We start from the raw sequence: 15,399 nt of genomic DNA, 5'->3' as shown, positions 1-15,399 counted from the left end.
TCCGTGGTCCACATATTTCACAAACATAAATTCACTCAGTCCTGTAAAGCCTTGGGGTTATGGTCCACCATTGGACATCCTTGGTTGGCGATAGCTTGGGAGGTGTGGCGGGGACTGGGGTGTCACAGTCGGCCAGTGACTTCTTTAACATCTGCCTGTCTGGGCCCCCTGAGGTCCAGATTTTGATCTGGGCACACAGCTCTTGTTTTCTGGCAACTGGTTTCTGGATTTAAGTTGTGGATTGATTGCTGGATTTAATGTCAAGCATCGGAAAGTGCTCAGTGACAAGAACGAATGCTCCTTCCATTGTTGCGGTAACAGGCAGCTGGGCCTTTCTGTGCTCCGAGTCCAGGGACACGATAGGCTCTGACGGCCACACTGGCACACAGTATTTCACACTGGAAATACACATGTCCTGTCCATTTAGCACGCCATATTAATGTTCACCGAGTGAGGTACCAGTGTTCTGGAGATTTATCTAAGTCTTGAAACAGATTTTGAATAGATGCCCCAATGTTACAGATAACAAAAGTGACGATCAAAGAGATTTCATGTATATACCCAGGCTCTCACATGTGCGCTTTCTCTCTCTCTCTCTCTCTCTCTCTCTCTCTCTCTCTCTCTCTCTCTCTCTCTCTGTCACACACACACACACTCAAAGCAGTAATCTAAAATTTGTATTCTGTATAACTCTTTGTTATTTTGTGATTATAAAAATAACCATTTGAGGTCATTGTGGCAGATCTAGAAACCATAGAAAAGTAAAGGAGAAAATGACTGGCAATAGAACCACTGTTCTTTTTTTTTTTTTTTAAATTTTTTTTTCAACGTTTTTATTTATTTTTGGGACAGAGAGAGACAGAGCATGAACGGGGGAGGGGCAGAGAGAGAGGGAGACACAGAATCGGAAACAGGCTCCAGGCTCCGAGCCATCAGCCCAGAGCCTGACGCGGGGCTCGAACTCACGGACCGCGAGATCGTGACCTGGCTGAAGTCGGACGCTTAACCGACTGCGCCACCCAGGCGCCCCTAGAACCACTGTTCTATTGGTGAATTTATTTGTGGCTTTTCCTTTGCATAATATGTTTATGCATACATATGTTTTTACAAATTTAGATTCTTACTATGTAAGCAGCTTTGCATCTTTTTTTAAAAAAAACCAAACCTATAACTAGGGGCTTTTCCTGAGTTACTGAATGTTTTTGAACATGTAGTTCAAAAAAACCCCTAAACAACACCACAGAGGTACCTTTTTTTTTTTAATTTATTTTTTCACTTACATCCAAGTTTAGCATATAGTAAAAAATGATTTCAGGAGTAGATTCCTTAGTGACCCTTACCCATTTGCCCATCCTCCCCCCCACCCCGCCACGATCCCTCCAACAACCCTCTGTTCTCCATATTTAAGAGTCTCTTATGTTTTGTCCCCCTCCCTGTTTTTATATTTTTTTTGCTTCCCTTCCCTTATATTCATCTGTTTTGTATCTTAAAATCCTCATATGAGTGAGGATGTCTTTCTCTGACTGATTTTGCTTAGCATAATACCCTCTAGTTCCACCCACATAGTTGCAAATGGAAAGATTTCATTCTTTTTTATTGTTGAGTAATACTCCATTGTGTGTGTGTGTCTCTGTGTGTGTATGTGTATATATATATACCACATCTTCTTTATCCATTCATCCATCGATGGACATTTGGGCTCCTTCCATACTTTGGCAACTGTTGATAGTGCTGCTATAAACATGGGGGTGCATGTGTCCCTTTGAAACAGCACACCTGTATCTATTGGATAAATACCTAGTAGTGCAATTGCTGGGATGTAGGGTAGTTCTATTTTTAATTTTTGAGGAACTTCCATACTGTTTTCCGGAGTGGCTGCACCAGCTTGCATTCCCACCAACAATGCAAAAGAGATCCTCTTTCTCCGCATCCTTGCCAACATCTGTTGTTGCCTGAGTTGTTAACGTTAGCCACTCTGACAGGTGTGAGGTGCTCTCTCATTGTTGTTTTGATTTGTATTTCCCTGATGATGAGTGATGGGCATTTTTTCATGTGTCAGTTGGCCATCTGGATGTCGTCTTTGGAGAAGTGTCTATTGATGTCTTTTGCCCATTTCTTCACTGGACTTTGTTTTTTGGGTGTTGAGTTTGATAAGTTCTTTATAGATTTTGGATACTAACCCTTTATCTGATATGTCGTTTGCAAATATCTTCTCCCATTCTGTCAGTCGCCTTTTAGTTTTGCTGATTGTTTCCTTCACTGTGCAGAAGTTTTTTATTTTGATGAGGTACAAAGAGTTCATTTTTGCTTTTGTTTCCCTTACCTCTGGAGACGTGTTGAGTAAGAAGTTGCTGCGGTCAAGGTCAAAGAGGTTTTGCCTGCTTTCTCCTCTAGGATTTTGATGGCTTCCTGTCTTATGTTTAGCTCTTTCACCAATTTTGAGTTTATTTTTGTGTCTGGTGTGAGAAATGGTCCAGGTTCATTCTTCTGCATGTCGCTGTCCAGTTTTCCCAGCACCATTTGCTGAAGAGATTGTCTTTTTTCCATTGGATATTCTTTCCTACTTTGTCAAATATTAGTTGGTCATACGTTTGTGGGCCCATTTCTGGGTTCTCTATTCTGTTCCATTGATCTAAGTGTCTGTTCTTGTGCCAGTACCATACTGTCTTGATGATTACAGCTTTGTAGTATAGCTTGAAGTCTGGGATTGTGATGCCTCCTGCTTTGGTTTTCTTCAAGATTGCTCTGGTTATTCGGGGTCTTTTCTGGTTCCACACAGGTTTTAGGATTGTTTGTTCTAGCTCTGTGAAGAATGCTGGTGTTATTTTGATAGGGGTTGCATTGAATATGTAGATTGCTTTGGGTAGTATCAACATTTTAACAATATTTGTTCTTCCTGTCCAGGAGCATGGAATCTTTTTTCATTTTTTTGTGCCTTCTTCAATTTCTTTCATAAGCTTTCTATAGTTTTCAGTGTATAGATTTTTTGACAAAGATACCTTTTTAAATCATTCCACTTGTGTGGGAACTTTGAGCTTCTTTCAGCTTTTTGCCATTATACATAACACTATAATGAACATAAACTTTGTGGATATCCATGATTATTTTCTTATAGAAATAAAATTTCATAGAAATAAAATGATTGGATTCAAGGCTAGAGCTTGCCCCTCAGGAACACTCTGGAGTTCCTCGATACTGGCTTACTTTTTTTTTTAACCCGTGAGGAAACAAAATGTAGTATTTAGCGGTAAATGAACCTTTTTGTGTTTAACTTGAATATTTTTTTCTATTTTACTGTTCCTAGAGGACTCTGTAGCAAAGTTTACCCATCCTTTATGACCCCAGACATTGATATGATCTTTTCTTTTATTATTAAAAAAATTTTTTTTAATGTTATTTATTTTTGAGAGAGAGAGAGACAGAGACTGCGAGTGCGGGAGGGGCAGAGAGAGAGAGGGAGACACAGAATCTGAAGCAGGCTCAAGGCTCCGAGCTGTCAGCACAGAGCCTGATGCAGGGCTCGAACTCATGAACCGTGAGATCATGACCTGAGCCAAAGTTGTATGCCTAACTGACTGAGCCACCCAGATGCCCCAATACAATCTTTTCTTTTTTTTTTTTTTTTAATTTTTTTAATGTTTATTCATTTTTGAGACACAGAGACAGAGCATGAGCAGGGAAGGGGCAGAGAGAGAGGGAGACACAGAATCTGAAGCAGGCTCCAGACTCTGAGCTGTCAGCACAGAGCCTGACGCACGGCTCGAATTCACGAACTGCGAGATCATGACCTGAGCCAAAGTCGGATGCTCAACCGACTGAGCCACCCAGGCGCCCCAATACAGTCTTTTCTTGATGACTGTAATTCAGGAAGAATAATTCTTCTGCATACCTCTCTTACTGAAAATATCATGTGACAAAGCAGTCATTGTGTCTAGGTCTAGTTATGGTCAGTCTCCCACTTTGTGACTTTTTGTAGGATTCTTGAGAGACTTTGTCCATTCTTTCATCACAAGAGCCCGATATGATGCTGTGCAATAGTAAGTATTCAGCATTTGATAGTTTAATTAAATTCAGCCAAGGTGATCATCCTTGTCCTCGAACTTGTCATAGTTATTTATGCATCCCTTAGCAATAATCCCATCCCTGTACAAGGCTTATCTGCAACATGGACCTTTGTGATACTATACTTTTAGAAAACAACATTTATATTCTGATCTTCAGAACTTGATTCTTTACATGTGAAGCTTTATGGAAATCTTCAAAAGTCATTAGCATCTAGCATTTCTAAATATGATCTCATGGCCAATTTTTCCAAATGCCCAGCTCAATGATCTGGAGAAGAAACATGCCATGCTTGAAATGAACGCCCGAAGTTTACAGCAGAAACTGGAGACTGAACGGGAGCTCAAACAGAGGCTTCTGGAAGAGGTGAGTGTGAAACACCTGGGAAATGGAGCCAGGTGGACTTTTGAAGATGAAAATTTGTTGTGTTTAGATGGTCAGATCCATATTAGATGTTCAATCTTTGAAGTTGGAATTTTCAAGGAGAAGTAAGGTGGTCACTTAATACCTTTTTGAAGGTATTTAACAGGCTCAAAGAATGTGTCACAAAGGCTAGACGGTCTTTGTCACTTGTGTCCTCCCACATAGTGCTTAATAGAACATAGAGCACAGAAGAGTATGTGCCCAATGGAAGCTTATTAAATATACAGGTGACTGAATATTGAGTTAAATTGTCCTTTTAGAGTTAATATCTAAAGTATATTAAGTTTTCAGGCTGGTAGAACATCCATGCAAATTAGCTTCATGCACAGGGCAGAGACTTGACCAGATTGTGTTGAGTGCCAAATTTCCTGAAGACTTTTGAACATTCATTTAACTCCATTAAAAAAAAAAAATTTATGTCCTGCCTTTGAGACATAGAATGAAAAGCTCAAATTGATCTTCTGAACCCATCCCTTACATTATTTCCTGGACCTTTTAACAGAATTCTGAAAATGTCTATTTAAGTTGCTGACGATGTCCTGATCCCAACCAAAGCCCTATATGTTGGATCACTGACGACTCTGTTTTGTTCATTAGAATTGACCAACCAGGACATACATGCTTTGTAAAGATATTTAATGAGAAATGAGATTCCAAGATGGTTTTGTTTAACCCATAGTGAGCCAGATAGTTCAGTTAACCAGATTACCTGTTCTCATTAGTTGAGGTTTTATTATAGACCTCTCAAGGGACTGTGCTGAGAGAAATAATATTGCTAAACTATCAACTTGGGAAAATGTGGTGAAAATTGTGCAGGTGAGAATAAAATACCTTACAGAATGATACTTTAAAAAACATGGGTGGGAGTTTGGGAGAGGTCTGGAGGCGGATGCTGGCAAGGGTTGCATAACAACGTGAATGTCCTTAGTGCCACTGAACTATACAGTTACAAATGGTTAAAATGGTAAATTTTATGTGTATTGTACCGCAATAAAGGTTTTTAAAATAAAATTAGTTATATCTCAATATATCCTGAGTGGAAGGCTCACCAAAGGCAGCATTAAGAACACTATAATACAAATTTAAAAATCTACCTGGTGGTCAAGTAGAGAATGATGGTCTTTTATCTGGAATGAATAGGCAATGTCCCTGCTTTAGGCATATGTTGGAAACAGAACAGAAATAATCAATGATCTCGCCTGTCCTATTTTCCTTCCGAGGAAGGAGAGCTGGCTCTGACAGCTCAATACTTTGGTCCAAGGTTACATGGTGAGTCAGTGACAAGGCTTGGAATAGCATGCCGGGATCCTGATTCAGTCCCCTCTTTCTCACTTGTAAACGACATGAGAACATTTCCAGCTTCCCAGTCTGTACCTCACAGATAGATTTCTGAGCACAGACATCTGGCTGACACTGAGTTTGAGGCAGATTTTACTGACACTTGAAACCATTATGAAACAAAGAATGATATTTATTGTCCAGAATGTGGCTAGGATCCCTGGTCGTGGTGTGCACTTTGTAAGCATGTGACCAAGGGCTTAACCTAAGTTTGCTCTCTCTATATATACATACATATAATTATATATATAATTGTTTTAATGTAAATGCCTGGTTAATCCTCACTGCAATGAAAATATAAAACATTTTCATCATCTAAAAAAGTTCCTCATCCCCCTTCTAGTCCATACCTTCCGGGTCTGGCCCCAGGTACCCGGTGACTTGCTTTTTGTCACTATAGATAGTTTTTTTGTTTTTGTTTTGTTTTTGTTTTTTTCCTAGAATCTCATAGAAGTGGAGTTATACTCTGTATACTCTTGTATCTGGATTCTTTAGTTTAGTTGAACATGCTTATGTGATTTATTGATGTTGATGAATGTATTAGCCGTTCACTGCTTTTTATTGCTAAGCTGTAATTCATTGTATGGGTATACCATCATTTATCCATTCACCTGTTAATGAACCTTTGAATAGTTGCCATTTTTTTAGTTATTATACATAAATCTATGAAAAATTGTGTCCAAGTCTTCGTGTGGCGGTTCTGACCCCATAACACTTAGTATTGTTTTGCCTTTCTAGTGCATATATTACAGTATCACATTGTGGTTTTAATTTACGTTTCTTTAATGAGTGATGATAAACATCTTTCCATATATTTGTCATTCATATATCTTCTTTTGGGAAGTGTAAATTCAAATCTTTTGGGTAGTTACTTCCAAGTAAAGTTGTTTTTTGTTTTTTTTAATGGGAGAGAGAGTGAACACATATGCCTGCAGGGGAGAAGGGCAGAGAGAGAGAGAGACAGAGAGAATCTTAAGCAGGCTCCACATTTAGTGCAGAGCCTAGCACTGGGCTCTATCCCATGCTGCTGGATCACAACCTGAGCTGAAATCAAGAGTCAGAAGCTCTGGATCAACCAACTAAGCTGCCCAGATACTCCCCCACCCTCCGAGGAAAATTTTTAAAGAATTCTTGATAATAACCCTTTGCCAGATGTATGGATGGTGAATCTTTCACCCACTCTATAGCTTGCCTTGTCTTTTCAAACAGTATCTTTCAAAGAGCAAATGCTCTTAATTTTGGGGAAGTTAAATTTATCAGTTTTTAAAATGGATTATGTTTTCTGTGTCCTATTTAAGAAAACTATGCTTCTGCTAGGAATTTACCCAAGGGATACAGGAGTGCTGATGCATAGGGGCACATGTACCCCCAATGTTTATAGCAGCACTTTAAACAATAGCCAAATTATGGAAAGAGCCTAAATGTCCATCAACTGATGAATGGATAAAGGAGATGTGGTTTATATATACAATGGAATACTACTTGGCAATGAGAAAGAATGAAATCTGGCCATTTGCAGCAACGTGGATGGAACTGGAGGGTATTGTGTTAAGTGAAATAAGTCAGTCAGAGAAAGATACCGTATGTTTTAACTCATATGTGGATCTTGAGAAACTTAACAGAAGACCATGGGGGAGGGGAAGGGGAAAAGAAAAAGTTACAGAGAGGGAGGGAGGCAAACCATAAGAGGCTCTTGGATACTGAGAACAAACTGAGGGTTGATGGGGGGTGGGGGGGATGGGAAAGTGGGTGATGGGCATTGAGGAGGGCACCTGTTGGGATGAGCACTGGGTGTTGTATGGAAACCACTTTGACAATAAATTATATCTATAAAAAAAGAAAATTATGCTTATCCTAAATTCAAAGATAGTATTTTCTGTTTTCTCCTAGAAGTTTTCTAGTTTTAGCTTTTATTTGTAGGTCTAGGATGTCTTTCGAGTTAATGTTTACGTATGGCAGGAGAGCAGAGGTTCACTTTTTTCCATAGAGCTATTCTGTTACTCCAGTACCATCTGTTGAGAAGACTCTCTTTTCCTCACTACATTTTCTTGACACCTTTGTCAAAAAGCTATCTATGTGTCTAGATGTCATGTCTTGATTTCAAGATATGTTAAAACATGTCTTTTTTTTAATTTTTATTTGACGTTTTTATTTATTTTTGAGATAGACACAAAGCATGAGCAGGGGAGGGGCAGAGAGAGAGGAAGACAGAATCTGAAGCAGGCTCCAGGCTCTGAGCTGTCAGCACAGAGCCCAATGCGGGGCTTGAACTCATGAGCTGTGAGATCATGACCTGAACTGAAGTTGTACGCTCAACTGACTGAGCCACCCAGGTGCTCCTAGCATGTCTTTTTTTAAATTGTGATATGTGTACTCTTTAATCCCCATCCCCTATTTCTCCCATCCCCTCAGTTACCTCCCCTCTAGTTACCATCAGTTTGTCTTCCATACTTAAATAGTCTGTTTCATGGTTTGTCTCTCTCTTTTTTGTCTTTGCTTGTTTGTCGTCTTCTTAAGTTAACCATATGCTCTTCATTAGGTATAGAGACTTGTAAGTGGGGCCAGAATCACAGTCTCAGGGTTGGAAAGAAGTTGTGTTTTTTTTTTTGTTTGTTTTTTTTTAATGTCACAGAACCCAAATTTCCAGCCCTTGTTCCATTGCTCCCTTCATCCCTGGCCCTGGCAGACTTTGCTAATGGATCTTTCTCCCAGATATCCTCCTGGACCCAAAATGGCTTCAGAAACTTCTTTTGACATGACATTCAATAGCTACTATCAGGCTGTCAGAGGTAATGCCAGAGGTGAAAGTCCATTTGCTAATCCTGGTCAAATTAACCTCCTGTCCAAGGCAGAGAATCCCTTCCCCAACATTCCTCACTGGTGGGCCTGGTTGAACCTCTGCCTGAGTGCACGTGCCTTTGGACATCCTGACCCATTTTTTCAACAACTTTAATTCTTAGAAAGTTCTGTCTTATTTTGAACTAAAGCCTATAACTTCCAACCACTGGTTCTGTTTCATTGAAACATTTGAGTCTGGCATTTCCACCTAAAATAGGAGGGTAATACCAAATAATAATCAAATTACTTGATTAATAAAAAAATAATGTTTAAATGTTTACATATTTTTGAGGGAGAGAGAGAGAGTACAAGCAGAGGAGGGGCAGAGAGAGAGGGAGAGAATCCGAAGCTGACTCTGTGCTGTCTGCCCAGAGCCCAACACAGGGCTTGAACTCCTGAACTGTGAGATCATGACCTGAGCTGAAATCAAGAGCTGGACACTTAACTGACTGAGCCACCCAGATGCCTCCAAAAAACTAATGTTTAAGTAGCAATTGCTATACGCCAAGTGCCCTTTTCATGCTTTGGCTCATACAGTCCTTGCGATAGTTCTAGGAGAGAGCTACATTTATTATCTCTGTGACAGACAGTTAGATATCTGAGTAGCTCCCCCACGCCAGACCACCTTCTCTTACCTAATTGAAACATTTCAAGTCCCTCCAAGTTTGAGATGTTCTTTTCTGGTAGATTTATCTTTCCAAAGAGAGTTTCTAAAAGTCCACAGGGTATGAGCAACATGGGGTCCAGTGGGATATCTCCAGCTCCATTCTGGGCTCTGTAAGCCTCTGCCAGTTACCCTGGGCTCTTTGGATAGCTTTATCACACCACTGACACCCACTGACCTGTGACATCGCCACCAACCCTTCTGTAAGCTTGCATTTTTTGAGTAAACATCTTTATATTCTGGCGTTTATCAGTCAGTGTTTTCAAAGAACACTGTCCTTTTGAACTTTTTCTCGGTTTTGATCCATCCTTTCAACCACTGCGGTTGTTTGGTGCTCTGGTTCTCTGATCCAGCTCCCTCATGCACCCTCCCGGTCTCCTGTCACCTGGCGGAATTGTTGGACAGGTCCAACGCCCTGCATCCAGTCCAGCACTGACCCATGAATAGCCCCCATTTTCCTCTCTCTGGGAAGCAAGTAAATGGCTTTGAAAAACATTCCACTGAGCAACCTGTCACTCTTGTTTTTTATTATAGTAAATAAGCAGTCTGTTTCTTGGAAAGCTCACGGACAGTTGATGTGTTTATTCTAGAGAAATATTTTGGGCCTGGCTGTCACCAAACCAATTTTTGTCCCCGGCTCCTGTTTCTCTGCTTCCTGCGTAGTAATTAATGTTGTCCTAAAATAGTGGGAAGAAACTAAAGAGGGTAATTTGTGGAAATCACTTGCACTGTAAGGGACTCATAGTTCCCTTTAAGAGGTAATCTTAGCTGTCCCCCCGCGTCCCATCCCCCCTGCATTTTAGGGGTTCTGGTTTGATTCATAAATTCTAAGTTGGCACACAGGCCAGGTGATCTCTGGCTGCTGACAGTATCTCTTGCTTTATGAAGGACTGATGGGGGAGGCTGGTGGAGGAGGCTGGCACGGGGAAGGCAGATGGGGAAGTGAGGGGGAAGCCCAAACTGGATGGAGGGAAGGAAAGAGGACAAAGGAGGGAGAGAGATTACGAGAATTCCTTGAACATCTGGGGTATGCCGGGCATGGTGGCACTGAGTATGTCACCCAGTCAGGGGAGGTGTTATACCCACTTTCAGATGAAGATGCCAGAGCTTCTAGAGGCAATATGAGCTTCCCCTGGTCCTGTGACTGATGCGTGTTAAAGTCAGCATTTGTGGTAGGGTCCCTAGCATTCCAAAGCCCAGGTTCGTTCCACCATGCCATGATGCCCCAAGGAATCCACTTCCCCTCAAGAGGAAGGGCCGGCGAGGAGGAGAGATGGAGAGAGAACCAAAACACAGGTGGAGGGAAGTAAAATGAGAGGGAGAGGGTCAGCCAGTTCTGAGTTTGTCCGTGGCCCTTGGCCTTCTGGGGCTGAGAGCGCAGAGATTTGCCGTCGCCTGTTAGAAAATGCCCGTGGTGATGTTTACTGCTCTTTAGGAGCTCTCTGCTTGAGTCTGCAGAGAGTCTAGGCCACCAGGCATGGGGGTGTTCGGGCCAACCACAGGGCAGTTGGATTGTCACCCAGGGGTCAGATGACATCAGGCAGTGTGTCATCAGGATACCTGCTCTTTCCTGCTTTTTTATAAACAGAAGAGTTTTAGGAAAGAGAGTCATAAAACCAGTATCTTTAGAGCCTGCCTTATTTTCTGGTTGACTTTCATTGTAAAAATTGGAGAGAGATTTTGAGCACAAAACTATTTCCAAAACACTAAATTGATTTTTTTCCCCCCTTGGGTCTTATAGACTCTTGTGCTGAGTCTGGGATCTTCCTCTTCCTTCCTCCCCACACTGCAGAAGTATCTCCTGTGATTGTGGCTGTTTGTGTACTTGCTGGGGTCTCTCACCCTAACGAGGTGCTCTTCAAGTTAGAGCTGATATGATTCCCCTTTGTGCATCCACGCTGCCTAAACAAAGGGATTTCTCACAGTAGCAACTGAGATCTTAAGCCTAAGGGGGCACCTGGTTGACTCGGTTGGTGGAGCGCCCAACTTCGGCTCAGGTCATGATCTTGTGACTCATGAGTTTGAGCCCCGCGTGTGGCTTGCTGCTGTCAGCACAGAGCCCACTTTGGATCTTCTGTCCCCCTCTCTCTCTGCCCCTTCCTCACTTGCGTGCTCTCTCTCAAAAATAAACAGATCTTTTAAAAAAAAAACCCCAAAAAACCCCAAGGACAAATTGGAGCTTAGCTGTCATGGCAGTAATTCACAGCATCTCAGAGGGCACCTCAGATGGGCCATATCGTACGTACCCAAATGTCCTTAATTGTAACTCTGACTGGGAAGGCAGACCACCAGCCTGGACTTCTTGTTACGGTGGGGATCCCGTGACTTGCTGGCCATCAGAGATTTCTGGGCAAATTCTTCTTATCGGTGCCATGCACCAATTTGGAACAGAAGACCGTCGGTAATTCTGGAAGGAGATGATTTCAAAAGCCAAATCTGGTGCCATGCCTGCAATTAGTTTGGCAACAAGCTAACGGTGGGGGACCAAGCTGTATTCTCCGTGGTACCGAGACTCTGTCTTGGCCTTCCTCCCCACTAGCAAGCCAAATTACAGCAGCAGATGGATCTGCAGAAGAATCACATCTTCCGTCTGACTCAAGGGCTGCAGGAAGCCCTAGACCGGGCTGATCTGCTGAAGACGGAAAGGAGCGATCTGGAGTACCAGCTGGAAAACATTCAGGTGAGAACCAGCGGAGGGAATTGGCTTAAAGATTGTCTGCAGAGGCAAAGCGTGATGGCCAAAAGCCATCTGGGGAAACGGTCGCTATCTTTATATTGTATGTTATTGTGTGTTTCCCCCAATATTTCATTGGGAAACTTTCCAAACATTCAGAGATGTTGGAAAATTTCTATCATGATCATGCCCGAGATTCTAATATTAACCCCTGGCTCGTTTTACTTTTTCACCTACCTGTCCGTGTATCTTTCCTTTTGTTTGTTTGTTTGTTTTGGGCTGTAAGAATAGGACTAAGTAAATATTGGTGCAGTGTGGTTTGTGTTGAATGTTCATTTGCTACTATCCTAATGACTTTATTTTTTATTTGTTTAAAGTACCAAATTTGCAAGTATACTTCTTTCTAGGGCCAAGCTTATTTTTTTTGTTTTTATGAATTTTAGGTTCTCTATTCTCATGAAAAAGTGAAAATGGAAGGTACTATTTCTCAACAAACCAAACTCATTGATTTTCTGCAAGCCAAAATGGACCAGCCCGCTAAAAAGAAAAAGGTGGGTCCGAGTGTTAGAAAAGTCGGGAGGTTTTCTCAGTCCTTATGATTCATGAAATAACCGTTGTGAGAGATAATTACAGAAACATCCATGAAAACAAAATGCACATTTTTCTAGTTTTATGTTGGGTTGAAAATAGGTTTTGAGATCGTCAGAATAGTCCTTAAGGAAGGCATGTCATTATCAAGTCTGTAACAAACTACTTTGTGTTCATAGCCTTTAAAATTATAGTGCCTGTCTCTGTTAAGGGAGTGATTTTTTTTTTCTCCCTCTTTTTTTTTTTTTAATAAGCAGCTGGATTGGGAGGTGGGTGGTAATAGCAGAGAGAAAGGTTTCCAGAGAGGTCATTGTACAAGACTCCAGAGGGATTAGCAGGTCACAGGTACAGGGCTATAGAGATAGGTCATGCGTGTGGGATTCAGGAGAAAGAGAGAGTGGTTCTCAGGAGAAAGAGAGAGTGGTTCTCAGTTCTGTAGTAGGATTCTCAGAGCACATATACGGAACTCCAGAAGAGACTGGAAATCATCTAGCCCAGTCCTTTTGACCGGCAGAGTCCTAGCAGGAGACTGGGACCCAGGGAGGTGAGGTGACACCACTCCACTCCAAGGGTGCTGCGCCATCCCTTTAGAAGGATAATAGACAAACAAATGAAAAACTTTGACCAAAAAAAAAAGGAAAGGGGGAAAAAAACCCACCCAGCTATGGACAGGGTTATACACAGATGCACCTATGCAGATTTTGGATCCACCCAAGACCTGCTTCCCTAAACCACCAGAGCCCTTTTAGGAGGTTTGGCCGGGTGTTCTTAGTCTGAACAGGTCTCTGAGGACCCTGCCGTTTCCTTCCCAAAGCATTCCCACCCTGGGGGAGCAGTGGCAGCCCCCAGTGACCTGGAACACCCAAGAAGGGGCTGGAGCGGGCAGTTGGCACCCGTGTCCCCAGCGCTCTCTTTATGGTGAGGGACGAGAACAGCCTCCTCCAGTGGTGGCCGCCGGGGAGGGACATTCTTGCATACCGCGTGACTGTCTGTGCTTGTTATGCTTCTGATATTTAATCTTTTGTATTTTAGCAGCGGATTGTTTTCTGATTGTGTCATGTGATGTAGTCAGGGTGTTTCCATTTATTTTTGGTGGTTAATTTTTTTTTCAGCCACATGATTCCCTGTGTTTTCCTTTTTCCTTCCATGTCCAGTACACGTTTTCATTTTTTCATTTGCTTTTTTTTTTTTTTTTGAGTAAGCCCCTTGTTTTGACATCATTTTAGGATTCAAGTTTTTTGTCTCCTTTTTAAAAAATGCTCATCTCTGTGTGTCTCGTAACTAAGCGTCATGAGACAAATTCAAGGCAAGAGTGATTTCCGAACCATCCGTCCTGACTCCATCCTCCACTTCCATTTTTTGAGGGTAAAGACTCAGGAAATGGCTCTCCTCCTTGGGAATGCCGAAGGAAGGGGTGGTGGCCGTGCAAGCATCTTGAGCCCTCTTGTTGAAAATTTCCAAAACCCTATTTTTTTCCAGCCGGCTGGAACGGGCTGTGGTTCAGTCTCCCCTTTCCCCCTTCACATGCCATTTTTACTAAATCCGCTTACAGTGAGTATGCTCCTGGCTTTCATGGTCTGCTCCTCTTGAGTCAGAGTTCCTTCAGCTAAAGTGCCAGTTTCCAGGAGTTAGGAGATATCTCTGTTTCCATTGCTAGGGTTTATTTAGTCGACGGAAAGAGGACCCTGCTTTGCCCACACAGGTTCCTCTGCAGTACAATGAGCTGAAGGTGGCTCTGGAGAAGGAGAAAGCTCGCTGTGCAGAGCTAGAGGAAGCCCTTCAGAAGACCCGCATCGAGCTCCGGTCTGCCCGGGAGGAAGGTAGGGGCACTCTCTACGCCAAGTCTCTGGAAAAGGCAGAGAACCCACCTCAAGCACATGGGTTGTACTAGTTCAGCATCTGTGTTTCTGGCCCATAAGCTCTCAGTCCAGATGTCCCAAGTGTGAAAAATTCACAGCATCCTTGATATTGCCCATTTGGCACGATGCGTGTCCTTTTGGTCTCGGGGGCTTGAAAGACCGCCCAGGGGCAGTCCGCTTGGTTTGGGCTTCTTGGTGACCCAGCTAACCAGAAGGCATTGGACTGGTCTCTTTCCAGCTGCCCACCGGAAGGCCACAGACCACCCGCACCCATCTACGCCAGCCACCGCGAGGCAGCAGATCGCCATGTCCGCCATCGTGCGGTCGCCCGAGCACCAGCCCAGTGCCATGAGCCTGCTCGCCCCGCCATCCAGCCGCAGAAAGGAGTCATCGACTCCAGAGGGTACGTTCCCAAGGGGCCCTTGGAGTTTGGTTGAAAGTGTTTTTAATCCACTAAGAAAATGCATACATACGGTAAAAGTGACAAGTAATAATACTAAGGGATAAAGAGTAAGAAGTGAGTCCCCTGTCCCCGATGTCAGTTCCCTTACCCAGGGACCACCACTGTATTCTTCCAGCAATAGTTCATGCATGTGAGAGCATATCATATTATTCATGTATCTTATATAATTATACTTAAAGAGTATGAGGAAATAGGCATATTTTCCTTAGCCCTTTTTTCTATTAAAATATCATAGCACACTAAGCTATACACTGCAAAACACCTTTCTTCTTTTACTTAAAATGTTATCTTAGAGTGTATATTAATAATACATATGGCTAGCGGTGCCTGGGTGGCTCAGTCGGGTAAGCGTCTGACTTCAGCTCAGGTCATGCATGACCTCACGGTTTGTGGGTTTGAGCCCCGTGTCGGGCTCTGTGCTGACAGCTCGGAGCCTGAAGTCTGCTTCAGATTCTGTGTCTCCCTTTCTCTCTGACCTTCCCTGCTTGCA

The 15,399-nt window shown here is 42.6% G+C and overlaps 1 protein-coding gene across 11 annotated transcripts in view; it reads left to right on the top strand.

Moving 5' to 3' along the window:
* Nucleotides 1–15,399, top strand: part of CIT (citron rho-interacting serine/threonine kinase) — a 165,608-nt gene that overhangs the window by 127,095 nt on the left and 23,114 nt on the right. For 7 of the 11 annotated variants that reach the window (XM_086681822.1, XM_086681823.1, XM_086681818.1 and 4 more), the window contains 5 exons: nt 4,324–4,428; nt 11,865–12,005; nt 12,443–12,550; nt 14,245–14,407; nt 14,685–14,849. In XM_086681822.1, the coding sequence (XP_086537948.1) occupies nt 4,324–4,428; nt 11,865–12,005; nt 12,443–12,550; nt 14,245–14,407; nt 14,685–14,849 (682 nt within the window). The remainder of the gene's footprint in view (nt 1–4,323; nt 4,429–11,864; nt 12,006–12,442; nt 12,551–14,244; nt 14,408–14,684; nt 14,850–15,399) is intronic. The other 4 variants (XM_086681824.1, XM_086681820.1, XM_086681817.1 and 1 more) reach the window with 1 other exon arrangement.

The sequence above is a fragment of the Puma concolor genome, chromosome D3, assembly GCF_028749965.1.
Source record: "Puma concolor isolate L17-30 chromosome D3, mPumCon1.1.hap2, whole genome shotgun sequence".
NCBI lineage: Eukaryota > Metazoa > Chordata > Mammalia > Carnivora > Felidae > Puma > Puma concolor.
The sequence above is the reverse complement of the archived record's forward strand: the minus strand, read 5'-3'. Positions and strand labels throughout refer to the sequence as shown.